The 27,696-nt window shown below is 47.3% G+C and overlaps 11 protein-coding genes across 11 annotated transcripts; 5 read left to right on the top strand and 6 right to left on the bottom strand.

Moving 5' to 3' along the window:
• Window positions 1–198: 198 nt before the first annotated feature.
• On the bottom strand, window positions 199–466 carry FOXG_21433 (uncharacterized protein; the record flags this gene model as incomplete). The annotated part of the gene is made up of 2 exons (XM_018401768.1): window positions 199–260; window positions 406–466. 2 exons carry the CDS (start codon window positions 464–466, stop codon window positions 199–201), a joined length of 123 nt encoding a protein of 40 aa, XP_018253721.1.
• A 1,239-nt stretch (window positions 467–1,705) lies between these two features.
• FOXG_21432 (uncharacterized protein) lies at window positions 1,706–2,647 on the top strand (the record flags this gene model as incomplete). Its single annotated transcript, XM_018401767.1, has 1 exon — window positions 1,706–2,647. One exon carries the CDS (start codon window positions 1,706–1,708, stop codon window positions 2,645–2,647), a length of 942 nt encoding a protein of 313 aa, XP_018253720.1.
• Window positions 2,648–5,493: 2,846 nt separating this feature from the next.
• FOXG_21431 (uncharacterized protein) lies at window positions 5,494–6,252 on the top strand (the record flags this gene model as incomplete). The annotated part of the gene is made up of 1 exon (XM_018401766.1): window positions 5,494–6,252. The coding sequence occupies one exon, from the start codon at window positions 5,494–5,496 to the stop codon at window positions 6,250–6,252; it is 759 nt and encodes a 252-aa protein (XP_018253719.1).
• A 983-nt stretch (window positions 6,253–7,235) lies between these two features.
• On the bottom strand, window positions 7,236–7,877 carry FOXG_14123 (uncharacterized protein; the record flags this gene model as incomplete). The annotated part of the gene is made up of 1 exon (XM_018394186.1): window positions 7,236–7,877. The coding sequence occupies one exon, from the start codon at window positions 7,875–7,877 to the stop codon at window positions 7,236–7,238; it is 642 nt and encodes a 213-aa protein (XP_018253718.1).
• Window positions 7,878–10,201: 2,324 nt separating this feature from the next.
• Window positions 10,202–11,122, bottom strand: FOXG_14122 (uncharacterized protein; the record flags this gene model as incomplete). Its single annotated transcript, XM_018394185.1, has 1 exon — window positions 10,202–11,122. One exon carries the CDS (start codon window positions 11,120–11,122, stop codon window positions 10,202–10,204), a length of 921 nt encoding a protein of 306 aa, XP_018253717.1.
• A 1,359-nt stretch (window positions 11,123–12,481) lies between these two features.
• FOXG_21430 (uncharacterized protein) lies at window positions 12,482–12,729 on the bottom strand (the record flags this gene model as incomplete). The annotated part of the gene is made up of 2 exons (XM_018401765.1): window positions 12,482–12,534; window positions 12,681–12,729. The coding sequence occupies 2 exons, from the start codon at window positions 12,727–12,729 to the stop codon at window positions 12,482–12,484; spliced, it is 102 nt and encodes a 33-aa protein (XP_018253716.1).
• Window positions 12,730–15,399: 2,670 nt separating this feature from the next.
• Window positions 15,400–16,213, bottom strand: FOXG_14121 (uncharacterized protein; the record flags this gene model as incomplete). The annotated part of the gene is made up of 2 exons (XM_018394184.1): window positions 15,400–16,016; window positions 16,081–16,213. 2 exons carry the CDS (start codon window positions 16,211–16,213, stop codon window positions 15,400–15,402), a joined length of 750 nt encoding a protein of 249 aa, XP_018253715.1.
• A 1,175-nt stretch (window positions 16,214–17,388) lies between these two features.
• On the top strand, window positions 17,389–18,674 carry FOXG_14120 (uncharacterized protein; the record flags this gene model as incomplete). Its single annotated transcript, XM_018394183.1, has 2 exons — window positions 17,389–17,570; window positions 17,627–18,674. 2 exons carry the CDS (start codon window positions 17,389–17,391, stop codon window positions 18,672–18,674), a joined length of 1,230 nt encoding a protein of 409 aa, XP_018253714.1.
• A 1,340-nt stretch (window positions 18,675–20,014) lies between these two features.
• Window positions 20,015–21,994, bottom strand: FOXG_14119 (uncharacterized protein; the record flags this gene model as incomplete). The annotated part of the gene is made up of 4 exons (XM_018394182.1): window positions 20,015–20,850; window positions 20,972–21,227; window positions 21,287–21,763; window positions 21,830–21,994. The coding sequence occupies 4 exons, from the start codon at window positions 21,992–21,994 to the stop codon at window positions 20,015–20,017; spliced, it is 1,734 nt and encodes a 577-aa protein (XP_018253713.1).
• Window positions 21,995–22,718: 724 nt separating this feature from the next.
• On the top strand, window positions 22,719–23,485 carry FOXG_14118 (uncharacterized protein; the record flags this gene model as incomplete). The annotated part of the gene is made up of 2 exons (XM_018394181.1): window positions 22,719–22,866; window positions 22,938–23,485. The coding sequence occupies 2 exons, from the start codon at window positions 22,719–22,721 to the stop codon at window positions 23,483–23,485; spliced, it is 696 nt and encodes a 231-aa protein (XP_018253712.1).
• Window positions 23,486–24,681: 1,196 nt separating this feature from the next.
• FOXG_14117 (uncharacterized protein) lies at window positions 24,682–25,785 on the top strand (the record flags this gene model as incomplete). Its single annotated transcript, XM_018394180.1, has 1 exon — window positions 24,682–25,785. The coding sequence occupies one exon, from the start codon at window positions 24,682–24,684 to the stop codon at window positions 25,783–25,785; it is 1,104 nt and encodes a 367-aa protein (XP_018253711.1).
• Between the last annotated feature and the right edge of the window lie 1,911 nt (window positions 25,786–27,696).

Below are 27,696 nucleotides of genomic sequence, written 5' to 3'. Positions count from 1 at the left end.
AACTCTAATAAAACAGAATCTCTGGTCTATCTGAATAATATTAGGATAGGAATAGATAGGATAAGATAGAATAAGTTTAGGTAGCATAGGATAAGCTATCAAATTTTGCTATACGCAGGTGAAACCTAATCGACAGATAAAAGGCGCATGTTTTCATTTATAAAGTTAATGCAGTCCCTCCTATATTCTATGTTTATTCTACTTTACATTGAAATGTTTCCAGCGCCTGCGCAGATACCCCCGACATTTGTTCATGCATTCTATGCCAGTGAAGCAGTGCTAGGTCAGTAACACTCCGCTTCTTGGCGTTGACGGGTCATCATCATGACATCACGTTGCTGGCCGCAGAGAGTTTGGATAAAGTCCCAAATTTTACCAGTAGGTAATTATAGGATGAGTTCTTACTCCAGTCACGGCAGGTGGCGGGGTTCATAGACTCATCTGAAATGTCTCCCAAGCCAGACATTAGCCATTATAGACGCAATGGCCTAACCAAGCGGCCAGCTTTGGAGTGCTTCTGAAGCTTTGGTTAAAGAAGCAATACATGTGCTCTAAAAGGGGCAATAAAAACAAATATAGACCTGCCACTGATGTCCTCTAGCTAAGGTTTGATGCCAATTATAGATAGGCCTACAACGCATCCGGTGGGTTTCTGCCTCAAATTGAGAGGAAGCCTAAATTTAGAAATGAGGAAGAGAGAAACGGAGGAGGACGAGTGAACATCACCCCTGTTGATAACAGGACATGATGATAATCGGGCAAAAGCACGGCAACGGGCTGAGATAATCTTACAGTTTTGAGCACTTGTACAGTACGTAAGGATAAGATAGATGACTCAATAATGATTGAGTTCTTGACAAAGGAGACGGCAGTACCTCGACTGTCTTTCCTTTGCCGAGTAAGAGTAATAAAAGTGGATGTGCTTAGACGAGAAATGTTCTTGACTGAAGCCAACGGTATCAAGAGGTGACATATTAGAATCGAAGTTCACCGAACCGCCTTCGGTCATCTCTCAGGACTTAATGCATGTTACTGTTTGTGACAGAGGATAGTTGAGATACTGTATACAAACTAGACACTGGGCCTATTCCTGGCTTTCTCTGTTGCGAATGATAAACGTCAGCTTGGGATTCGATGTGCCGAGAAAAGGTATGGCTGACTACATACTCTGTTTTCATTTAATCAAAATAGGGAATACTAAATATTCATAGCACTTAGTTACTGATTATGGAAAGACCTGCAGTACAAAGAGCTTCCCGCCTCTCTTTCTTCTGCACAACCCAACTCCTCAACACGTGAGAAAGAAAGCAAACCACACTGTTAAATAGGTTGAACGGTCTAGTGTCTTTGGCGGAAACGTTGTTTGAAGATACGTTGGGAATCAGCAACTAATCTTTCGGTCAAATAAAACATCTGTATGCAAAAGTAATTCGGAAAGCTACTCATTCAACGATAGCGACCGTGGCCCGCAGCGCGAAGCAGGCAAGGCCCCACACTGGTCTAATACGTGGCTGGATTGGACGATTCAGAAATAGCATGATCTCTTCAGATATTTCAATTATATTTCTATAAGCTATGCTATGCTGTTCATGTGCTATATTTAGGTAGGTCTCAATGTGTTGCATATTAAAACAGCATCATTCGCCAGTATATAGCTTGCCATTTGGAACGACTTAGAACACGCTCACCAATGCTGGCATAAACCATGAATTCATTGATCTGGCTCTGGCTGTATCCTCTTGTCAGCGCGGCTTGCGACGCAAATTATGCCTTGTGGTCTCCACATTTCGGCATGACTGTGATAAATGACCTTATTCCTGCACTTCCTCAGGTTAGCGTAGAGGAATTCGAGAGTATAAATGAAGGTATCGACGCTGATAAGATAGGGACAGGTGGGACGTACACAGTGCCATATGGTAGTGAGATGACTATTAATAAACCTGCTATATGGTCTGGAAATTGCCCCAAAACCCTGCTGTTACTCGGAGAGGAGACAACCCAAAACACCCCAATGCCATCCCAACAGTCAACACTATCTACTTCAACAAAAGAAAATACTAATACACCTGTACCTGCGTCTGAAACAACACCTGATCATACAACAACCAGTACTGCAGGCACACACAAGACCGCCGACCAAACTAATATTAAGCCAACCGGGCAGGCGACTGATACCACTCGTAACAATACCCCGACACTAGTAAAAACAGGCTCAAAGAAGGCCACTGGTTCAGCTGGTAGTAAGCCAACCGGGGCAGCTACCGATGTCACAAGTCAGAGTGCCGACCCTACGACCCCAACATCGGCAGAGACACACTCTCCTACGGCGAAACCATGGACTTGTTGGGCGTCGAAGGACCGTACTTTATTAGATAACACCTACAAAAAGACAAGGATGACAGCAGTCAACGAATTTTGTCGGCAATTCAAGGAAAAGCCACTTACACCCAAGAATCCCAAGAGCAATTTGGAACAGAAAGATTTAGCTCTGTTTGCATACGTAAGATCAACATGTGATATCGATAAGTATGAATTCAGTGAGGCAGCATGTCTCACATGTTTTGGAGTAATCGAAAAGGAATGTTCTGACCGTGGAGGCTCGCTTGAAGACGGCTGTGCTACTGTCTGGATTGCAAAACCTTCATAGCCAGCGGTTTGAAACCATATGAATTTCATAGATTGCCTATGAGATAGCGGTGTACATTATTTATGGGGCTGGCCTGACTATGAATCTTCTAGTTTTAAAGGAGACATGATTGAAGTATGGCTACTAGTTTAGCTATGGTAGTAGGTTATGTTTATCACGTAGAAATAAGACTCTCGATGGGAACAAGTGTAGGAAGCCCAGTACGAGCGTTCTTCTAGGTTTATATTTCAAATGATGAAGTTTGTTTGTCTTGCACTCAAACTAACATAATGTTTAACTGAATTATTCTCTCTAATACGAAAATGATTTGTTGGGGATGCATGCTTCTTAAATATTAGTCTAGATAGGATCCAAGTAATGAATACCGCCCCAAGATTAGCAGCCGTTCTCCACTATCGGGTAGTTTATCTTGAACCATGAATAGGCTGCTGGCAAGACATTCAGCTAAGTTCAGTTTACTTTCTACTGTACACTTCTGCTTCCCATTCTTCGTTTCCCAACCTACAATACTAAATCTTGAGCGGTTCAAAGATAACTGAATCTGAAGTTTACTGTACCGGTCATTTGTAGGGCGAATACCGACCCTCATGCAGAAGGACAGCCAATAACAGGCATACTGGTAATATGAGAAATAGTTTTGATGACTATGACCAGCTCCATTGTTGGAGGTTGATTATTAATACCATGATGGCATCTGCTCAGCGACTGTAGAAATTGCCAATCTGTGACGATATTCTGGTGTGAATATTTGGCAGCCACTCAGCATCGATGATTCTGCCGAGAAAGAAACGTTAGAGATTGCACGTGTACTTGGCCCAAAATCTCGATCTTCCAGGGCGAAAAGAGCCCTTTTCACTAATTCATCAACGTTCAGTAACGACAAGCCATTGGATAATATTACTGCATCCGTTGGTCTCTCCGGAGAACGGACTCATCAAGCAGAAGATTAGGTGCAACCTTGCAGAATACATGTGGTCAAGGGCGACTACTCCCGCGTTGTCCGGGGTGGGCTGTTTTAACGGTAGTTTCGATGTCCGAAGACGAGCGTTGGGTCATGATGCATGTACTAGGAGAAAACCTTGTCTTTTTCTCTTGGGTCTCCGGGACAATCAGGTTTCACAATTGTATCAGATCACATCCAGACTCCTGCTAACCTGGTTGATTGACTTGACACATAAAGAAGGCAGCACCAATCCCGGGAAATGGATATGTCACTCACAAATCCTGTTGCCTTCCCTACTTCCTTCTCTTCTTTTCTCTTCATCCTCAAGTACGCCCGTTCAGGGTTCTGTACTTAATCTATCTCTCGTCACATACCTCTACGTGTTTAGCCAAAACTCCTTCTGCCTAGATCAAGTGCCGGCGACATGGTAAAACAAATCTCTGATGGGCATCTTGTCATATTGGATGCCCCCTGGCAATGGATATGTCACAGATGCAATGTTGCCTACAGGTTTGCCGTCACCAACCGCTGTTTGGGGGATGGGCATCGATTTTGCCTCAATAGTAAAGTATCCGGCGCTGCCTGCCAAGATTTAATTGACATTCGATACCTCTCAATCGGCCAACGAATACGGTCAACACATTGTTGGAACGAATGCCGTTATCCTTTGCATTGCAGAGAACAAAAAGATTGCAAGAGGTTATGGGTTTCGTTTGGTGAAGAAGGGGAAATGATTAATGGAAATACGTCTTCTGGGGGGAGGGAAGGTCAAGGTCAAGTTTGAGGTACAAGAGCGCTCGATCTAAGAGCGTTTATTCGGTTAGTACGGTAGAATGAAGAAGCTCTGTTACTAATCACTGTTTGTGGCGGAAAGTAGGTACTCGCGAACGGAATTAGTCCGCATCCAATTCAAGATCGGAATCCAGACACATTGAGGCTAGCAAAACTGTGGACCCGCTCCTAAGATTAAAAGGTCGGCTAACAGAGCTGCCCCGTAACTGGACTGGGGTTCGTCCCATGATAGGATTAGTGTCTTTACGCTAAGCTGATTCAGGCAATATTATGGATTCATCTGTGAACTCATCTGTGAACTCATCTGTGAACTCATCTGTGAACTCATCTGTGAACTCATCTGTGAACTCATCTGTGAACTCATCTGTGAACTCGTGAACTCGTATGTGAACTCGTATGTGAACTCGTATGCGAGCTTGATGCTGAAGTACACCTTCGCGCATCATCCTTGGAGCCATTCATCAAACTTGGTCCTGTTAAAGGGTTGCTAGATCACCCATGCGACAGACATATAATGACGACGATGTATATGTAATGACTAAATAACTCCAACGAATTAAGACTCTCCAAAGCATGTCAGCGGACTCGACTTGATTTCACTTCCCTCATTATGTGCTCAACACCTTCATCGATTCAAGCCTATGAACCAGCCACAAATAATGTCAGGTTCAAAGAGATTGATGAAAACTATAAGCTGAACGGACGCCAATGTGGTATTTGTGGCCATTGGAAAATAAACTTGAATAGGCATGTTTTGACGCAGCATAGTGGATCCATGCAAGCCCTGGTACGGATGAATTCAATCTCCCGCGCATAAAGTGTTTGCTGCTGACCAATAAGAAAGCTCTCAAATGGCGAAGCCACTCGTGATAAGCGCAGATACATACTGCAGCGCCTTAAGAATGAGAGGCTGAAAGCAACCTTTCCACCAGAGCTGCTTGCTCTTGTCCGCCAGATGAGAGAGTCGCAGCCTGCAAAGGTTCGATATTTCGGTGGCCGATTCCTACGCGGGCCACTGGGGGGCCAAGTGGTGTCTGGTATGCCGCAGTTTTTTGAAAAGTCGTCCGGCAGGCTGAAATACTGTTATATGGACCTCATCGACCCTTCAAAAATGAGTTCCAGCAGCCGACAAATAGCGAAGAGAACATGCAACATGTCACCTGCGCAACCGTTCCCCAACAAATCATGGTTTAGAGGCTCTGATTTTCAAGTCACGACCTCGATATCGACTAATGTTTGGACGCCGGACAAGTACCCAAACTGGAAGGGGCCTCCTGGATTCCTTGTCGGTCAAGATCCGACCTGGATTCCCGGACACCTCCGCCAGTGTGCCTTTTGCACAAGATCTGTGTGCAATTGCATACATAAACAAGTCCGCCAGGAGAAACCATCTATTGTGGATACAGTAAACATGGGCGAGGGAGCTTGGGCAACAACTGACTACAAGCGTGGCGAGTTTTTGGGCGAGTTGGTGGGTGAACTAGCGCCTATTGACTATTATACCGACGGCTGGGCAGCCGACCTGTCCCGCGACGACCTTTCGCCGGGCGGCAAGGAAGTCACATGGTGTCAGGTATATCCCCGCTACATGGGGAACTGGGTGCGCAAAGTCAACCATTCTTGCGAGTCCAATTGCAAATTTGAATCGTGGAACATCTCAGGAAGGTGGCGTGTGATGCTGCGAGCAACTCGTCATATCAAGCGAAACAGTTGGATTCTTGTCAACTATGGAGAGGAATATTGGGCGGAAAATCATGCATGTCTTTGTGGCAGCCGTTACTGTATTAGCAATCAGGATGCGGGGATAAGAAGAGCGGGACCATCTCAGGAGGGAACGCCCGGGCCAGATGACGGGATATCGTCTTGTTAATAGAGGAAAGTAATGATGTCCCCGTAGCATATAGCGGATGTGAAAGTGTGGAGTACAGTACTGTACAGAGTAGGAGAAGTAAAGTAATATTGTTGAAAGTGAGACACGATTCCTTACCTCCCAGAAGTCAACGCCAGGCCATGAATCACTCAGCTTCTCTGCTTAAATGATACGTGTCAGGAATACCACCAGTCACGACAGACGGGCCCTGAATATTCAAGCATCATTTCCCTCATCTGAAGCCGATGGCTAGCTATAAAATTGGCTCCTTCAGCGTGTTATACCTAGAAAATTCAATACGTTTGAATCCATATTCAAGTACACGCTCTCTAATTAGCCCAATTGTGAGTGTGTTACTAGTGTAGTAATGTCTTGATAAGGAGTAATGGCTGCTTAATTAAGCTAGATTTATACTCAATGAAGCTAGGACACTGTCCACGAGAACTACATCACCCGAACTACCAGTAGGACCTCAGTCTGGATTCAGACTTATTGCATCTCACTGTAATACTTCATTAGCTAACAGTTTTCCTGCTTAACGCCAGCATAGCAAATGTCGGGAAGAATATTAGCCTGTACGTGATAATTGGAATCGAAATAGTTCGTTTCCCAATATGTAACCGTCTCGTGTCGGATCGTCAGAGAGGGCTGGAATTAGATTTCGTCTCCTCCAAGTGCTTCAGAGCCAAGCTGCTTCTTCATGTTTTGCATGAAAGTGTTGTATTCATCATCATGAGCCCGCCCCTTCATTCGCGATTTCTAGGTCGAGGCAAAGAAGAGAAGATAATGAACACCACACCAAGACATGATTAGTCAGTCGATTGTCAATGTTATACGGCTATGTATGCGGAGCTATTTAATGCCGAAACTAAGCATATTAAAGAAGGATAAAGAAACTCTTCAAGCTCGCCGCTACTTCCGATTTCATTGCTTTATATTATGTACATAGTTCAATCTTCGGAGCATCCTTTTTCCATGCAGTGTCAAACTACCACAAGATTCGCTGCCTCTTCTGATGTAATAAAGTCCTCCTTATCTACCCAGGCTGGATGGGGTAGTGGCTTGATCCCGGCCGCTGCTAGGAGCTTTCTCGTGTCGACCAGCATCTGTTGAAGAAAGTCGGGAACGCCTAAGTTCAAAACGTAGGACAAGGATAGTATGAAGAATATCCATCCCATGCACCAAAGCGCACTTAAGAAGATAGACATGGCACGGCAGTGCTTGGCGAGGCTCATGGATCCGTCCTCTTCAAGTAAGATCGACCAGTCCCAAGCAGTGAAAGCCACGTGTATGGACATAATCGTGAGAGCCACGGCAAGCAGGCCAACAGAGCAGACGACAAGTCCGCTCACGAAAAATGGCAGCTCTTTCCTGATGCTGTAAAAGGGCAAGATACCCCACAGGACGACAAGAAAGAAGATTGTGTTGAGTACGAAGCACAGAAGGGCCTCTTGAGAGCCAGGCAAGAACGTATCAAGAAGAGATGGCGACAGCCGCTGGCCGATGAACCACGCGAAGTAGCCTGATGCGCCTTGAATACCAAGGAAGATACTCGATAGTGCCGCTATCTCGAGGACGAGGGCAATGCTGCGAAGTGTATATTCAACAAGAATGTTTCGTTTCATGGTGACTAAAGTTTCCTGCACACCTGTATGTTACAGGATATAGAAAATTGTCGAGGCTGCTGGGATTATCGACGGGAGTAGGTTATTATCAAGTGTCTTAAGACGTATATACGGCCCTTTGCCAAAGTACTGACTTCAGTGAAGGAGGATGATATATTGATTGGCGACGCTTGTATTAGCGCAATGCACGAATAGAGGACTATAAAGGCGCCAAGTCTGACAGGGGCCTTGGTGCTATCTAGGCTTTATGTTCATGACAAAGAACCCGTTATGTGCATTTCACGTTGAAGGTCTCCCTACTTGCCCTGTCTGGTTACTTGTATCAGAAGGTGGAGCTATGTTAACTCATTTCCTGTACCTAATGGCTTTTCATGGAAAGGGACGAAAAACGAAATGAAAAGAAAAAAAAAAAGAAGGAAAAGGAAAAGGTAGTGAAATTTTGAAAGATAGAATAAAGAGTATCTAGGCCCTTACCAGTCTTAGTACTGCCATATTAAGGGTAGTAGTCCTTATGGCCTATGAACAGCTATAAGATAGGCGGTTTCAGTGTTGATGAAATGTCATTTTCCACACTACACAAGAAGCTGATACTTTCTTTGCCTCTGAGGAAGATGCTAGTTATCTAGAGTATCACAGGATCAAGCCCTACCCCTAATTTTCCAACGCATCCTCATAGATTCCACATAACCGACCGGCCACTTCCACACAGCTGGCGAATCTGAGGTTCAGTTTAAAAGTGGAAATTACAGGAATTATTGTTGAGGAGTCTGTCTCTTGAAGGTCGGTATAACCGGCCACAGTGAGGTGCCCATGAGCTTTTCTCGCGGTGTTGTGGATCTATCTGGCAACTTGCGCATTTGGGGATCATGTGCCCGTTTTTGAGCCGGACGTGGCTCACACAAGCCCCGAGCCTCATTACAACGGATCTTAGGAGCGAAGGATCAGCATACGGTTGGGGATTCTAAGCTGACACTGTAAAAGTTGCTCACCTTTCTCTCATGACAATGCTCGCATTCGATTGGGGCACACCTTCTAAGCTCTTTCACGCGAGGGAGGCGTTGGTGGAACGAAGGTGGACGGGGATGCGAAAACTCTTGCCAACGCTGTCCTGGCATTGTAGGCAAAAGTGGCTCGATGGGCCTTGGCGGCGGCGGCGGCGGCAGGGTATTGTAAGGAGAGTAGTGTCTGCCGTGACCTTCGACTTGGGTGTTCATCTTTTCTGCGAATTATTACAGCATCTGGCTGCGTTAGGATGTGGTTCAATGTAGATGGTAGGAAAGAGGCTCACAAGCTAGTTTCCCCAACCTAATGGTAATACTATCGAGTGGGGCGTATCCACGGTCAACTCAAGGAGGATAAACTTATTTTGTTACAAGTACAAAGCTGTTTTTGCTCCAAGACAACGACGACGACGATTATATAGTTAGAGGCATGTTTCTGCGTTTCACAGTTATACTGGTTTCTGCCGCTTCATTTTGCAGTTAATCCCGTTTGGGACGACCTTGGCACAAAACTTTCTGTCAACGCTGAGGAGATGGGCGTACGCATGACCATAACAGTACCCTAGCATGATCCACTATTTCACATAAAGTTCACACAATAGCTCATGGAGCTCACAGGTTAGTGGGTCGAGCTCACATTGATTAGCCTCAAATAAATTTCTGCCGCAGTTGGGGGTCAAAAGAAAGTCGCAGGTGTGCAGGTAAGCCTAATGCTTGGAAGCTAGCCAGGGGAAATGCTTTTCCGTCCCATTGTATCCACAACGCAATCTTCGAGAGGTTTTGTGTAATACTCTTTGCGACATACGATTTATTGATGTTGAATGAAGATAATGTGGATCATCTGGGGAAGGGGCTACCCACGTGCAAAGAACGTTGATGGAATGGTAACGGCGGGAGCCAGCATGTGGCCTATACTCAATTCTGCCAGTGAAGAGAAGCAGTCTTCCATCAGAATTGTAGGATATACCAAGGCTATGTATGCAAATCAAAGAAAGGAAGGAAAAAAGAAACCCGGAATCCTTCTACGCCCCAGCCATCAGCTACGACACGTTAACAGTTTAATTCTCTTAGACTCTATATAATAAACCTACATAATGATATAACTGGTGACTAACCTTGTATTTGCTATTGCTTGGGATACCGAAAGCTGTCTTGTGACTTAATTATTCTAAGCGCGTGAAACTATTATACAAGTAAACGTCCAAAAGTTGTGACTCCTCCCGTCTGATCCGCCTTTGTCTCAAGCCGATGGCAGGAATTGCATCGGTCAAAGAGCCACAACTAGGTACTATGTTATGAATTCCATGTTGATGCCTTGAGATGTTAATGATTCTGCAACCCGTAAATATCACCCAGGATCTCGACTGCACGCTGGGTATTTCGCGAGCTTTTTGAGGCTCTCGACGAAGGGTCTTGCCTTGATGGTAGAATTTGATTAATGACATCATGCTTGGCTCGCAAATCTCTCAGTACATTCGGAAGAGTAGACGTTGATTTCAGGTCCCTCCATTTGTACCCCTTGCGAATGTCGTCCCATTGTTTGCCTTTCAACCTTTCATTGATGATATATTGTTTCTTCGGCGGTAGACGACTGATGATATATTCTAATGAGTCATTTCTCGCGGCCGATGGGCCATTGCGCATGTTCGGCTGAGCAGCATTCTGCGGTTCAGCTGGGAATTTAGTATACTGCTTTGAAGTGCGAACACCCGAGTTTTGTGCGAGCGATGGTGTAGTTCGAGCCCTTGCTTGACTGGGTTTGGGAGGAGACGGATAAGTGGTCCTCATGTTCGACCACGGGTCACCCTTGGCATCAGAAGAACCTGGATAGCCACTAGGGGCGGATGGCTGGCAAAATGTGTTCTGCGCGGACATGGCCAGGGTTGTTTCCGGAATTGACTGATCAACGGAGCCAGAGTTGGTTGGTAAGCGCAGAGGGTGTGAGAACAAACACTGGTCGCCGCCTGGACATAATGGATAACCGTAAGGACAGGCATTTAGGGTAGGCTCCCGTACCCAGTTGTAGCAAGGATATCCGGAGGTGCTGTTTTCAATGGGAAGGGTAGAGCTACTCAGATCAGGCCCGAACACAATCTGCGCTACGTCCTGAGATGGAAGCGCTGGAACGTTGGCAACAAAGCCCGAGTGCGGCAGAGGAACTGGGCCCGATGGCTCGAAAGTTTCAGCAGGGCTGAGGTGTGGATGTATGAATGCCCCGTGCCGTTGTGACAAATCATAGGTCATCTCAAAAAGCCGGGTGAATGAGCCACGATGTGAACGTGATGAAAGTTGTTCAAAAAGAAACGGGGGAAAAGGCGGGAAAAGGAGACTTGTGACGACTGTGACTACTTTGCTTCTCACTCATATCTGGTGCCATCCATCTTCTTATAATATTTCACACATTCATTACCTGCCTGCGAGCCATACTGTCGGGACGTCTGCTTCTCGTTGCGTTGGTTCAGAAAGTAATGCTCAAAATCAATCACCAACAGGCTTTACGACTGCCTTCTATCATGGATGATGAGCCCCTGTCTGACACTACAGAGTCACAAACATTGTCTTCATTGTGAGTATGGTGACTCCACTTACTCAGGTCAGAATTAACAAGGTCAGGCCAATCCATCACCATTCAAGGCAAGTGTCCGAGCATCAAGGAGCGATCTCCGTCAATACTTCGATCATGGGCCTCCCCTGGTGGTGTACAGGGAATTTTTCATTTTACCAGGCCTCCAGGCGGGGCAGGGGAACTGCATCCGGAAACTTGATGAAGCCGATTGGGAAGGGCGAAGAAACTTGAGAGAGTTGCTGAGACCGTATGGTTCTTTGCTCCGCAAGTGATAACTTCAGCTCCCTTGGTAGACGACTCGATTGATCAGAATTTTGTTTGTATCGGCCGCCTCTCGATATAGTAACGAGGTCGGTATGATAACACTGGGTAGTTCACATGACATGAAAGTGATGCGGAAATGCTGGAATTACGCAATGAGCGAATCCCGGCAGCTTGGGCCCTAACTTTTAGCGCTGTGAACTCGGGGTGGGGAATGACAGGGATTATAATCCGTCTGTGAAGCAGTGACGTTTCTAACTTGGGTCTAGCCATCGCGCGGAACCGAAACACGAGGTCATGTCGATTGATTAGCCCTTCTTAGTGACAAACCCTGTCTCGATAATCAAGACTGCTCACATCGCTCGGCTTCTCACTTCTGTCTTTCCAAGCTTAACAGCTCTCCACACACATGATTACAGACCCACTGCCGATGAAAGTGAGAAGCCTGGATATTGAAATGAGAGATCATGGGCGATGCCAGATTAGACGAGTGACTATGGGTTCAAAGCATCGATAGCGGAAGACCCCGCAGCTTCGACGAATTAGAAATGACTATCCAACATACCAACGTCTCGCGACCAGAACTTAGAAGATGCTTGGTCACGTAGGGTGGCAGCATACGGAACCGAAACGAGTTAACAAGTGCAGCAGTGAAAGCCGTTGGATGTTGTAATCGAGACAATTTCGTTAGTTCGTCGACCAACCTATGATCGACCCCTGCCGACTGGCCCTGAGTCAGTCGCACTCCAAGCTCAAAATCGCGCATGCGCGAACGCCTATAGGGCGCGCTGCTCCGGAAGTCTTCCGCGCCGGATCTCACGGGTGTAGTCTGTTGATGCCGCGGTGTTAAATCCGGCGATTCCCGAAACAACGTTGGCATCATCGAGTTTCAAGGCTTGCAAAGGACTACGTCGGTCGGGGAGATTGATTTCATACTAATCTAAACGGACACGGAGTTATAGAGTGCTGCCGTACGAGCACCACCAGGGCAGTCTTTCTCTTCCAAAGACGTTTGGCCCTTCATTCAACCCCAATGATGAGCTTCGCGGACCCCTGGTGAGGTAATATCGGTAGAGGGAACATTGTGAAATGCGAAACCTAATTATGGTCCCGCTCGCGTTGGCGCAATTGAAACCCAGCCACGCTCCAGCCGGGGATTCCATGCACCATAACCATGCTAACCCTGTTTACATGGGGATGTCTCGGAATGATGAATGAACTGTAGTAGATAACGTCAAACTTGGCCAAGGAGCGGATTTTCACACGTCGCTTCAACATCGGAGATCACCTAGGTGGCTGCCTAAGGCGATTCAGGAAGGCCGGTGCAGATTGCATGCAGGATTTTAACGTGATGACTGTGGGGCCCCCTCGCTTTTTGACCCATAGCTCATTTTGTTCCTGGATGCTCTCCTGTCGCCGGCCCCGGCAGGGTTTAATGTTGACTTTCTTATTGGACTTCTCCCCTTAGCCGTATACTCTGCTGCATATAGGAGAGACGACAACAGTTACTCTTTTTGCAGGTTCCAGTCCTCGTCTTTCTTGTCGCTGGCGTTGAATTCTCTTCGAATAGATCCCTCTTTCTTCCATATTTCGCAATCATACCATAGGTAGTAAGCCTTTAAATTGATTTACAGCTCCCACCGGAGCTAATAATGCCGACTGTACTTTACTCTATAATTAGAGTAACCTTTAGTAAACTTAGGGTGATTTGCTAGTTATTAACCTGGCATAAACAAGCAGCCCCGTGGGGTTTAGCCCTATCAAGATTAGCCCCTAGCCTTGATTAGATCATTACGATGCTAATCTAGCTATACGGTTCCTGGTCACGCCTCATTTATTTATGACATGGGTATGGAGAAGACGTTTCAAGTCAACAGCAAGCACTTGCACGATTGTCGGGTCTCGTGACCCCGGCGCCTTGGCGAGCAGTCAGTAGCCCACTGTAGCTGTAACGGGTCTGCGAGTGTCGAGGGCCGGGAGTGAAATAGAACGTCTAAACCCTCCTTGTTAGGCTGCTAAGACTGATTAGGAATAGACAAAGTGGTCCGATTTGTCAGCCGACGAGAGTAGTGGGGCCAGTTTGTGACAGCGCTTTGTAGCTGCAGTAGCTTGGTTGATCAGCTCACTTACGGACAGCATGTTCCTCGACAACCCCTGCTCTCTCTCTCTCTCTCTCGATCCTTCTGCCAACCTCAAAGATGTACAGAATAATGCATATATCAAGAAAGCAACGTCCTTCTCCATTTAGTTCAGTTTGAGCTTCAGAAATGCCAAGGCCATAAAGAGAGCCGATAGATACCGGTAAGAGTAAAGGGTTCCTTTGACTGCCGACATCGAAAAAGTTTCATGCATGGACCAAGAGCTCAAGACAAGCGACGCATTGGAAGATCCACATTGGCCCCACTGGCGGCACGGACGAAAGGAAGAGGGCCCGAGCTGCCCAGGCTAATGAGTTTCTTTTTTTTTCTAATCCTAACAAAACGCTCTATCAGAACCAACAGCAGGTGTGTAACTAATGAGCCAATAGATGCTCGACCGAGGTTGCGTTAGGGAAGCCGATCCGGGTGCCTGGTGTAAATGAGTTAGTTACCAAGTAAACCAGAAACCGCCCGTTGTTGCCGATTGCGGCAGGTGGTTTTTCATGATTTGTAGCCAACCCTGTCAGCGAACAGGTGGCCCTGCATCCGCAGATCCCAATGATAAGCGGGAGAGCAAGGTATCAAACGGTTGATAGACTAATGAAGGTGATCTCTCTTACTGTCATATTCATCCCAGCAGCTTATTGGCGACTGCGTGAGTCAAATTTGGGACCGTTAAAAGATGAAGAAATCGCTTACCGGGTATTATTTTGCTTTTCCTGTATGAAACGGATGCCGATGCAAAGACTAATCTGAACACGCTCATAGTCTACCTGATAACGTGCATCATAGTCTGCTAACGGTAGAATATATATGACAGTTGATGGTTACCATGCTTCACGTCCATAGAACCTAGTACGTTGGGTGAATGAATTCAAAGCGACAGGTGTCAAATCCTCCGTGATTTGCATGGAAAGCCCACTACAGGGTAACACATTGTTTTCAGGCGAGCTGACGACTACCGAAAACCTGAAGGAAATCGGTAGGACGAGCTGTGAATCCAAGCAATTCAGTTGCTCAGAATTTAGTCGTAGATGCGTGAGAATGCCCGTTCTTATTTCCAAATACTCCTATAGACAATTACGTAGGCTTTGGAAATGAAAAAAGGGTTCGTGGTGTGCACCGATGTTAGGAAATAATTACACCTGGAACGGGAGATCTTAGCTCTATTTTCCTGACTTCTGAGGAGCAACGAGGCTGTCCGACTGCAAAGGAAAAGGGTTCCAGCGGCCAACTGAGATTATGTCTTTTTAAGTTTTAACCGATCCGCTACATATTTGGCTATCAAGATTGGTCGTTCTATAGTCGGGAGTAGAATCGCCGCTTAACACTGGATCTAAATTAGACGGCTCCATAAGATGAGATATATATGCAAGATTTAACCCCAATAATAGAAATGTAAGCAAAGTCATGTAGAAAGAAAAGAATATCATAATGCCTCATCGCAAAATAACTAAAAACTCCCCAACTCTATCGCTGCGGCGTTTCACATTAAGAAATTATGATTGCCGGCTTATTTAGTTTTTGATACGTCAGCCGTTGAAGATGGCTTTGGTTTAATTGTAAAACCAATACATGGCCGTGTAGGAAGTGCTGTCGGCTCCTTTCGCCTTGCATCCGTGAGAAGCACCGCCGGCTGTCAGAACACGGTAGGCATAAGAAATTCCATGGCTACCGCCAGCATCACCAAGGAAAAGCCAGTTCACAGCACCGGTGCCTTCAGGCCCAGCGGGGGAAGAAGCAGGAGCTTTGATATCGCCGATCTTCTTTGCCACCAACAGTTGACGAGCCTTGTCGAGGTCAAAAGTCGGAACACCGGCAGCGTTAAAGTAGTGATGGCCAAGGTAAGGGATCTTCTTTGAAAGGCTTCTGATCTTGAGATCCTGTTTCTTAGGGAATGGTTTGACGAGAGAAGCTCCGGTGCCCTTTTCATTGAGATTCAGGGGGACTTTGAGGGTGTCTAGAATGTCCCCTGGGAGAGAGGCCCATTCATCCTGGGTTAGGGATGAGTGACCTTGTCCGGGGTAGAGATGAGTGACATCATAAAGGACAGCTAGAGCACCGACGGGTGTGGGACTGGCAGCGGTATCGGCGCAAGTGTAGTTTTGAATACCAAAGCCAAGCGCGATATGCTTGAGAGACACGCCCTCAGAGGGTTCAGGAAGCTCAGAATCTGAAGGGCATGTCAGTGGATCTGAAATCATTGCGTAAGCCCAAGGGGCGGAGTTAATACTCACCACCACCATTGCTTGGAAGGACGGGGGTTGGCTTTGTGGGCATGCCACTTTGACTTGGGTATAAGTTATGAACTGGCGGCGAAGCCAAAGCCAAAGCAGCTGAAGTAAGGGCGAAGAAAAACCTAGCCAGCATGGTGAAAATCGGGGTGTGAATGTGTCAGATGGTGAGAGACAATATTACGAAGGATGTGGTTAAACAAAAGAACTAAGGTAAAAAGGGTTAGAAGATACTGTGGTCTTATATAATATTAGCAGCAATAAGAGTACTACTACATAGATGGGGCATCTTTCCGCAAGTGCTTATGTGACGGGTAGTGAACAGACTAGTGTGGAATGAGAAATGGTTGGAGTAGGCAGCCAATGAAACTAGCTTAATCAGTATAGTCGTTGTGAAATACGAGAGCCTATACACGAGCTAACAATATGACGCGGGTAGCATGTGGCACAGGTGATACGAAACATGACTAATAGCAAGTTAGCACTTGCAGGCTAGGCAACTCTCGACATGTTGGACCTGGATGGCACCGAATTAGCATGGTTAATCCCCCCTCATTTTTATATCTCGTAACTTCTACTAGGTATAGATAGAGGCAGAATGAGGGCCATCATGACCATGTGCGGTAGGGCGCCCCGCGTGGTTAATGCTCTGACGTCCGTGTTTAGGCAGGGCAAACGGTGACTGGCGCGCCCATGTTTGAACACTTACATAAGAGTCAAGATGAAGATCTTTCATAGTTTGGGCTGGGTCCTGGGAGGCTTTGCTGAAAACAAGCCCCAAGCCAACTCCTTGAGTGGTGCATGATCCCCAAAGGAGGTCCCAAACTGAAACATAATTCTCCTATTCTAAGGATTCGCCCCGTGGCCAGCCTGTAGCAGAGAGAGGAAAAAGATCGCTTCCGCTCACATCGATATAGAGAACGAAATGAACGATTAAAGGAGACATACAAATAAGCAGTGGGTGAGATTGCATAACAATATCTCTTCTTACTCAATACCGCAGAGTCGCTGTCGCATGTCGGAACTGTTGTGACAGCTCCCCCTAGTCGCTTGGCTTGCTTGTTCGGTCTTCTCACGCTCTGCAATGCACATCTGTCCCTCTACACGCCCACACACGCCCTCGCAGGATCCAACACAAACGTATGTAGTAGGCGTAAGCTCTCCTACGCTCAGGTGCACGCAGAAAACGGACCCCAGCAACTTGTTGAGTGTGTGCGAAAAGCCCCAGGCCTCAAATAAACTCCCTTCCCTCGATTCCATACTCCATCTTCTTCTTCCTTCCCTGGATAGAATATGCATTCCTATCACAAGATGGGCGGCTCAAGTTTAGGAACCTTATCTAGTGGTTTGCTAGGTCGTCGCTTTCCTGTCCGACTCGTCTTGTCCTACCTCTTCGACTGGATCATTTGCTTTGCCTTTGTCGGCATTGGAGGTTGGCTCGATCGTATTGCACCTACTAAGCGACCCTTTTCACTTATTGATGCCAGTATCTCGTACGTCAGATATTCATAGCTCCCAGTTAATGCCTGCAAGCTAACATCATTCGTAGATATCCCTTCGCCGAACATGAACTCGTCCCTGCGTACCTCCTCTTCGTCCTCGCCGTTGGCGTCCCCTTTGTCATTGTTGTCGTCGTCTCCTTGATCCTTGTTCCTGGCATGACCGTACCCAAGGGAACACCAAAGACTCTAATCTGGCAGCGCAAGCTCTGGGAGCTCCATGTCGGTCTCCTCGGCCTTGTTCTATCCCTGGCGCTGTCATGGTTCTTTACCAGTTCTATGAAGAACCTGTTTGGCAAGCCCCGACCCGATCTCCTATCCCGGTGCGATCCCGACTGGGGCAATATCGACAGGTATCTCGTCGGTGGTTTTAAATGGCAGAGCATGACAGGGCAGCTGGTCTCGGCCGACATCTGCCGGCAGACAGACAAGTACAAGATCGACGACGGCTTCCGCTCATATCCTAGTGGCCACTCATCCGCCGCCGCTGGAGGTCTCATCTATGCCTCGCTCTTTATGGCGAGCAAGTTTGCCATTACTCTTCCTTTCATCCTGCCGCCCGCTGCTTCTGCCGCAGGAGCGGCCAGCCATGCGGCATTCCCCTCCCAAATCCACACTGATCCCGTTGTCGATCACTATGAGCTCTCGCGCACCCGTGGTCTTGATGGCTCCTTTTCTTCCACTCCTACAAAAGAACACGTAGGACAAGACAACACCAAGGTCCAGTCTCTGCGTCGCCAAGCTGCGGCGCCCCCAATCTACCTCCTTGCTCTTGGCCTTCTGCCCTTTGGTGTCTCAATCTTCATCGCCGGTTCTCGTTGGCACGACCGCCGTCATCACGGCTTTGATATTCTCTTCGGCTACTTGATGGGTTTCACTGCCTCGATCTTTGCTTTCCGATACTATCACTTGCCCATTCGCGCTGGTGCGGGTTGGGCTTGGGGCCCTCGTAGCGACGAGCGCGCCTTCTGGGCTGGTATTGGACGACAAGGCTATGCCGGCACAGATGAAGAGCTTGGCGTATATTCTCGTCGGCGTGACGTGGGCCACTCTGCAGACACCTCGCACCTGCCTGTTGGCAGCGTAAGAAGCCGGTAATGGTCGGGCAAAGGAGTTTTCAAATGTAATAGCTTCTATAGGGCTTATTCCTAGTTTGACTTACACTCCTCGACAACGCCTGGGGCAATTTCTTCGATCTTGCCGGCGTTCTCCCAAGTAACTTCCTTTTCCTCGGGAAATCCTACCCATGCAAACCTACGTTCCGTCTTACTCTTTTTGGTACGGTGTTGAGAGATTTCAAAAACATGGTATAGGTGGAGACCTGTTGCGGAGTCACAACGTCCACGATCCGCCCAAACTTAGAAAGTAGATTAGGCGCATGATTATGAAGACGGCGTTTCTCTACCCAGCTAATGTTGCCGTCTTTCCAAGAAACCTTGATTGAAACGGTATATTCCTTCTCATGGACAACTTAATCTATGAATCGATCAATGTTTTCGGTTATAATGAGGCCCGAAATCTCGGATTCTCTGATAATATTAGCACATAATGGCACTGAAAGACTTGAGAAGATTTTCTAATTGAAAGGAGGATTCTTAGTATAAATCTTCTTAAGAATGCTATTAACTAGGCATTTGGTCTTACATTCATTATGAAATTGAACCCCAAGGCTTGTTTATGTGCCCTTACTTTGGTCGGGAGGAGCCTCATGGTTTCTCCTGCCTTGGTGATAAGGATCATCATGCATGGCAATAAATGATAGGTATGGTCGTTGGGGCCACTGTTTCGGTATATATTTGGCGTTAGCGTTTGGAGATTGATTGAGGCTAGCAAGACTACCTAGGTACTGGATGAGGGTATGTTTCATCGACTCATTGAATTGTTGGGTGGTCAGGGATCCGTCAAAGCTAAAGCTGTGAGCCACCACTCAGACCCACCGAACTAGGACGAGCTCACATAAGAATGTGAACTCGGCGGTGAACTCGGCGCTCCATGATAGGCCCGCTTTTACAACCAAACTCATTCAGTCAAGAGGAGCTCTTCCGTTCTGACTTTGGAGATGCTCCACTCCCCTTGATCCCAATAATCAATGATCCAGCACTCTTCTACCCATTTTGAAGGGACTCTTTGTCCTGACCAATAAAGAAGCGCATGATGTTTATCATGCCGATTGGGTTGTGCCCATCGGCCGGGGCCGGCCGTGTACTCTGTGCAAACAAATGGCTAGCGGGCATTTTACAAGCCCAGGAATAGAATCTCAGCGCCACAATCGGTTCCTTTTTTTCCTCTTTTTTTCTTCTTTTTTATTTTTCTTTTACAACAAGTGAAGTTCCAAAGATTGCCAATAACTCAATAGAGAATGATAAATAAAAAACGCCATACTCAGAGGGCCAAAAATTGCCATTGGCAGAATCGAAACCAGGAGATGCCCTAATCAATTAGCCTTGAACCAGCACCGATGAATTAAGAGTCTCACCAAACAATACCGGCCTTCGTGTAATAGTATGCCAAAGCTCCTCCGACACTAAGACTTCCATAGCACCTTCCCAGGCCCACGGACCTATGAGCCTGAATTTTGTGTTAAAATGGGCTCCGAAAGCCCATATGATCAATAGGCGATACAAGGACGTGATATGAATCGTTTGCGTGATTCTCCAGATATCTACGATCCCGGGCGCCGAGTTCATATCCATAGCTAGCTGGTACGCATAACTCTCGTGATCGACACCGTATGTGACCCTGTCGTCATATTTACTGTGAAGCTTATAGTGTATTTCATCCTCAGCTTTCGGTTTGGATAGTTTGTGCGGTGCCATAAGGTTCAACACCCACAGCTGGGCTTGCATCTCTGCAAGCGGTGGTATGGCACCCAAAGATGGCCTGACAAACCCAATGAATCCCATGGCGGGCTCATCTCGCCTCCAGATACCACGAACATACGACGATAAGTGATGGGTACTGGTCTTGTGGGTATTGTCGAGAAAGGGAAAGGTCTGCTGGTAGCCAGTACATAAAACGATCACGTCAGGCTGAATGGTTCGAAATTTGAGTCGATCATACTCCGGCCGACCATTGTCAACAAATTCAACCACGCCACTCTCGTTGATCCTCTTTGGTAAAGGTGCAAGATCTACCTGCCTTCCATGAGTGTCGGGAATCGGCGTTTGCACAAAAGCAGATCTCAAGGCATATAACCACAGAGATGGGCCTGGTTGTCGAGGGCGATAAGGCAAACTAAGGTATGGGCAGACTTTCATTGATTTGTTGAAAAAGACTACAACAGTGTGAGAAACGAGAAGCCAAGAGCTCAAAAAAGGAAAAACAAAACAAAAAAAAAAAGGAAGGGGGGTTAAAGAAAAAGGCAGTATGGCAGGACGGTTTGGTGATTTACATACTCTTTGATGGATGGTGACGCGCCTGGCTAATTTCACCTACCCACTGGTCCATTCCTGACGTGGTACCAGAGCAAACCCACAGAAGTGCCTTAATATAGTAGTTGTAGTACTCCCAGAGAATCATACTGTTGCGTAGGGCTTGGTGAACATAGGTCGTGTCAAAGAGGTTGGCACGGCTAACGTCAATGGGAATGCCGGGTTCGTTGGGGTTGGGCTTCCGGCCCAAGATAGGAAGCAATATCGGCCCTGGGTTTCGCTGTATATCCATTAGTATGGTTATTTTATCCTCACTTATACGTAGACAGAATGAGCAACCTTGGGTGCGAAATGGAAGCCATCCTTATGGCACATCAAGACTTGCTTTGTAGGCGAGTTCACAGCGAGATAGGCTACATCAGCGCCAGTCTCACCAGACCCGATGATCATGACTGTCTTGTTTATCCCGAACTGGCTTCTGGTCTTGAAGTCAGACGAATGCATAACCTCAGGCACATAGTTTAGTCCTGGGATGATCGGCAAGTTTGGCTCTCTGTGCAGGCCTGCGCATACTGCAACTGCGTCGCATCTCCACCTAAAGAGTTCGCTGCTCTTCTTGTCGTACTCAATCACATAGCCTTGAGAAGAGTGGGCTCGTACGCTGCGAACCTTGGCTCCAAGCTCAATGCTAGGCCATAATCGAAAGTATGAGCAGTAGTCACGAAGGTATTGGACGTAGTCGCTCGCACTAAGAAAGTCCCGATCAACGCGACAGCGGAAATCAGAAAACGTGGTGAGCTGTTTCGAGGATACAAGCTGAGATGGTCATCATTTGTCAATTAGCTCATACGTTCCAGCCATAGAGATACACCCTGTACTGACCTCTGCATCCTCGTATGTTCGATGAGCGAAAGCACCGCCGACGCTATCTTCCAGTTCAAAGAGCCGAGCTTCAATGGGCTCACAGTCCAGATTCAGGTGTGCTCGAACCAGGTACTTGAGCGTAACAAGGCCTGACGGACCGCCGCCGATTACTGCGACTTTCATTTTCGAATCATGTACTTGACAGGAGAAGCAATGAAGCAGCGATTTCTTTCGGATCCTTGCTTCTTATATAGTATAGTCAACCCTTGGGTTTTATTTTATTATTTATTTATTTACTTATTTTCCCGATTTTCACGATTTTCACACAAATCAAACTATCCCAATGTTCGTCGCACAGTCGTAGAGTAGAGCAGCTTTACGAGGAGTTCTGATCTAGTCAGTTCACTGCGGTGGAGGTCGGTCCGTTTAGAGGAATCAAAGATGTGCTGCGAGACAAATGAACCTCCTCGGTCATAATCAAGAATAGCCAATGGGCTAATCAAAACCCTTAATCTTTGCCCTTATCAATTGTTTCTCTGGCCCACTCATGGCTACAAAAAAACCAGTTAGATAGCCAGCGTGTTTCGCTGGTAGCGTCCCCGCATAGCTTATTGTTACACGCCTATATGTGAACTCGAGCAACAGGGCCCACTTGCCCAATTAAGGCCTGTCCGTGCATCCTTGCAGAGACTCGCATTACAGCCGAAGAGAGCAGTGCTGCACACACAAAATGGGCGGCATCGAATGGGCGGAGATGAGCCAAGCTCATGTGGTATCCACGTATAAGTAGTAATTCCTCGACAGGCGAACTATTTTCCGTCTGAATTACAATGAACAATTCCATGTCATCACAAAGCTGCGGCCATTTTCCTCGCCCCATGTATTTTGTTGATCAACTGTCATCAATATGAGCATTCGTCCACTCGTCGATAGAAGAGTCGGTTCTAAAAGCCTTTCAGGAGAACATTCAGACTCGCTACGCACTGATAAGCTTTCGACACCACCCTGGACTCCTCCAACTTCGATCTCGGGAAGCCCCGTAGTGGACATTGAAGGTAAGCTCCTGTCTTTGCCTGACGAGCTCCATCTTTCCAACCCAGCAATCAGAGACTAACAACGCTTCAAGGGGTAGCAACATTTCCAGGACTGCAGAATCTCGACTCAGCTCAAGGAAACTTCTCCATAAAACTTCCTAGTCTGGCGGAATTCGACCAAGATGTACAGGCCCTCATTCGAGCGCATGGGCCTATGGAGACTTCAACTCCTCCATCTGTAACCCATGGCCGTTCTACAGAAGGCTCAGCCAGCCCCAGACGATGCCCTTTCTCTACCGGTTGCTCTCTGTACCGAGGGAAAAGACTGTGTGGTAGGCCAGACGCGCGCTTCGGTAATGATGACAGCACTCCATCCCGCCAAGGCCTGCTAGATAGCAGTTACTATCCGAGCCCGCCTCCTGGGAGGAAAATCCGTCATATCAATCAGAAATACACATCAAAGGAGCGCGATTTTATCATTGCCTTGCGTGAGAGGAATATGAACTGGGGTTGCATCCAGCAGAAATTTGCTGCTCGATTTGGCAACGCTCCTGAGCGTACGATTCAAGGTCTGCAGGCTTTTTACTATCGTACGAATCGGCCCATCTTTGGAGGACCAGGATCGCGGGCTATGCTATGATAACGAGAGCGACGTAGAGCCTCTGAATATCAGTGTAAGAAGCTGTGGCTGTGACTTTCGTTGTTAAATTATGTATTTGGAAGACCCAAATAATAAAGCAAACCTTCTTTAGATGATTTCTCTATGTGTAGGATAATCAGACGGTGGCTTCATATTTTCTTCTTTTTTGCATGTCTCTCAAAAGAAGTGCTTAATGATCGCTGATTTTGGCCACATACTTGATGAGCAGGGCTCCAATGGCCTTGTGACGTGTGCTTTTGATGAGAAAAGGTTGCATCGTTATCGCCCTGGCCTTACAGACTCCCCGCATTAGGCTCTCGACAGGCTTATAGATCTGTCGCAGTCGTGCGATTGTTACGAGGAACAACTGTCTTTGATGACACTCTAAGCTCGAGGCTTCGGGAACCACCACGCATCCAGTCAATTTGAGGTCCCGTCACCTGTTCAAAGTCGGCGCTTGCTATTTTAGGAGGTGAAACGAAGAATGGAAAGCAGAAGTGTGAAAAGCAAATGTGAAATTGGCCTACAGAGTAGCGCCGCGAAACAAGACTCGCTGCCACACTTAGGCTTTGTCTGCCGGGTAGTTAAGACTCTTGACGGTACGTATGTCTGCAAATCAAAATGCTGGCCGGAAGCCCTGAGCATGGCTGGATGCCCTGCTCACGATATAGAGTTATGTTTCTTACAGGGTTCCCACCTAAACCTACCCAAAACTGTCCTGTGCTTACGCCCTCTTCTTTGGTTAACAAATGGTTCTAATTAACAACCCTCGATCCCGCCAGGAAGGACATTAACCTTCTACGAGGATCTCGCATGGGGTCTCAACTCTTGGTTGGTCAAGTTGACCGGTTGGCAACCGACACAGCCGATATGTACCGGCCAAAGTCTTGTCATGACATATGACAGACAACGCTGGCCATTTAGTTCAAAAGCTCGAGGATTGCATATAAACCAACCCAATGTGCATCGCGGGGGCCTACCTGACCTTCTCATCCATCTCCACCGGAAATCCTTCCATTTCACACACACTGCATAGCACCATGCCTCTGTCCACGGGCTTCCGAAAACATCTGAGGTGGAGAAGCAGGGAATCTACTCCGACTTTGTCTCAACATTCGCTGCCAGACAGGAGGACATCGGTAGCGAAAAAGTCCCAAAGGAAGAAGAAGAACCTTATCGGGCATCCCATCTCTAAGATGGAAATCGGTGCCCCGCGATGGACTTTGCCGGACAGCATGACAGATGTTCTGACAGACCAGCATTTCAGAGGAATTGAAACAGATGAGATGTTGAAACACGACCCCATCGTAATGCTGCCCAAGACACAAGAAGCTGAGCAACATCTAAAGGAAGGAGCCATGAGAAAGCCGTGCCTCATCGGTTCGGTCTGCCATGTGGCGTCAACAGAGTCCGATGAATCTATCCCGAGGGGCGAAGATAAAGACAACATTTCACCAGAAAGCCTGCCACGACTTATCCCAAAAGACTCTGTTCGCTTGAGCGCAGAAAACGTTCAGAGACTGCCACCACCACCAGATATCACGGTGACGGCAGCAGATAGGACAGAATTAAAGCCGCTGAGTGATGTTCCTGCCTTCGGAACCACCAACACGAAGAGCAGAAAAGATGATAAATGCATGTACCTCATGAGCACGCCGTATACGCTCACGCAACCCTCTTTCCGTCATGGCCCCATTGTTCTTTCCAAAGCTGACGTGGGTAGAGGGATCGAGACCTTGGACGACACATTAGACTGGGAAGCATTCCAGATAGCAATTCAAGGGGGGGTGGGAGATTTCTTCCAAGACATATCAAAAGAACAAGATGAAGAGGAGATGGAGGAGATTATATCATGGTTCGATACGTTTGGCTTTGAGACACACGGGGTGCTGGTAACCGAGGACGTGCCCGAGCTAGAGTTTGGGCCTGGGCCGTCGATGCGACCGTCGTCAGACAGCACTCTCTCGTCAACGCCTTCCACCATCGACATTGATAATAACCTGCCCATCCCAGTGGGTGCCGAGTTCCCTTCCGGGTTCTGGAACGCTCTAGAACCCGGCCAGGCATTTGAAAAAGTTAAGTTCTTCAAAAACACAGGACTGAAGCGATGGCTCTGCGAAGGGGGACCCAAACGCCCTTCATTCCACAGCTCTGATGAGAGTCTACCACCGAGCCCGATGATGCCGCTCATGGTTGACGACGAAAGCCCTCTTTCGGACAGAGTACCGATGGGTTATAACCTAGGCCATGACCTTGGTGACTTTTTGAAGTGGCAGGAGGAAAACATTGTGTATGTCTGAGTTTAGTATGCTGCCGCAACGGTCATTGCGTTCCTTCTTTTCTTCGGAAGCAGCACCTGGATGTTGATGCATAAGAGCTCATCTGGCACCTGGCTATGTGATAGCGGAGCTTCTAAGGTACCTAAAGCACGTATAATAGGGTGATTGAGACTTGTAAGTAGGCTCGCGCTACGGGGTTTTCTTTAACACTAAGAAGATTAAACCTGGGTCTGGAACAAACCAGCTCCGTCGCTGTTTGCGGTATTCCCCCGCTCACATCACTGTCTTGAACCTTAAGAAACGAATAGGAGAAGGAAAAAAGATTTGCGTGTTCTATTCATGATCCTTCCCACAATCAATCGGGATGAGCGCGTTAAAGCAGACGTGAGACGCAATCAAACACGGTGTCCGGAAACACGAGGTCCACCTAACGATGTTCGTGATTGTGATAAAGGAACCAAGGTATATAAGGACCGGCCAATTCTATGACTAGGATTCCGTCGTACGCTATGAGCTCCTGAACAAACACTACCGCCTACGTGTTCGATTTAGCTGAGAGACGTTCCAGGGTACCGGTGTGGCGCCTTGTCTTTTTAGACTTAGACCTTGTGCGACTGACATGCTGCATATACGCCAGATGATACTACCGTCTACAGGACCTGTGCACGCATAGGACTTGATCATGGCGGCCGCTCAGCGTAGCCAAGTAGATCTGGAGGGCGTGCATTAGCCGCTGCAAGCGAGGGAGAGAAATGGAGATGGTGTGGAAGTGGAGGATAAGAGGACTGGTATTTCAAAGAGGGGATATCAGCTGCTCGTAAGCATATTGCATGGAGGGAATAATATGCAAGGGAATGAGTCAGTTCGGAGGTATCTGTGTATGTGTGGACTACTGCCCCCAATTGACCATTTCACAAACTAATCCTTGGGATCCACTGCCCCTGCCACCTGAAGCTTCCGACCTTCCCTTGGGCCAGAAGAATACAGTACCTTCCGGACTCATTGCTTGCAATATCCTATCTACAGTCATGTCTATCAAAGCCCCTGAAAGATTTCTCTCTGCTAGCTAGATTCTTTGCCTATGAGATATTGAAACCGTACACGAAAGTACTGTAGTACGATGTGGTTTTTTCGTCATGTTGTCTGAGAGCGGTGCCCGTTCAATCAGCCATCTGCACTGGAAGCAGGCCAATATAGTACAGAAGCTCGCAACATTGCTCCAGGTAACCAGCTGTCTATTTCGTCTTGCCTACATGCTTAGATAAAAGCGATCGTTTAAATGATACAGAACATTTGCGCAGGGACCTTCTCTAACCGCTTGCATTTGTGGAGGAGCCAAGTAAAGGAATGGGTGCGGAGGGGCGGGAGCAGGGAAGGTGTCTATTGCAGATGGTCGAATAAAAGAGGAGGCATAGGACGAGGGGAAAAGTTAGCGCTGGACACACCTTCATTTCATGTTTGCACATCCCTGGATAGCCGAAATATGGATCATATAGCGACTATGAAATGAATTTCACGCCCACTCTCTAACTCTAATCCATCTGCACCCCTCTTGTTCGAAACGTGCGAGGCCCTCCGGCGCCTCACCTGCAGCAATTAGGTTTATGAACTCGAAGAACCGATTATTCATGGGACGGAATGTGGTTCCTAAACGCACTGTAGACAAGTATCCTGATAGCCCCGACCGAAATTGAAGGCCACTCGTATTTCACCAAAAAGATGGGAATACACGCGCTAGACAGGGATGGTGGGACTACTCCTGTGCGCTCCGTGCAGGGTCCGAGGAACAACGATGTTTACCGTAGGCTTAGCCCTCCACGTTAGTACAAGGCTAGTATTGCCCCTCAGAGTCAGCGCGTTCTCGATGCTGCAAAAGGCTATCATGCAAATGTTTGTAGATGGCTGATAGCTACAAGAGTATTTAGTTTATAT

This window comes from Fusarium oxysporum, chromosome 6, assembly GCF_000149955.1.
Source record: "Fusarium oxysporum f. sp. lycopersici 4287 chromosome 6, whole genome shotgun sequence".
Lineage (NCBI taxonomy): Eukaryota > Fungi > Ascomycota > Sordariomycetes > Hypocreales > Nectriaceae > Fusarium > Fusarium oxysporum.
The sequence above is the reverse complement of the archived record's forward strand: the minus strand, read 5'-3'. Positions and strand labels throughout refer to the sequence as shown.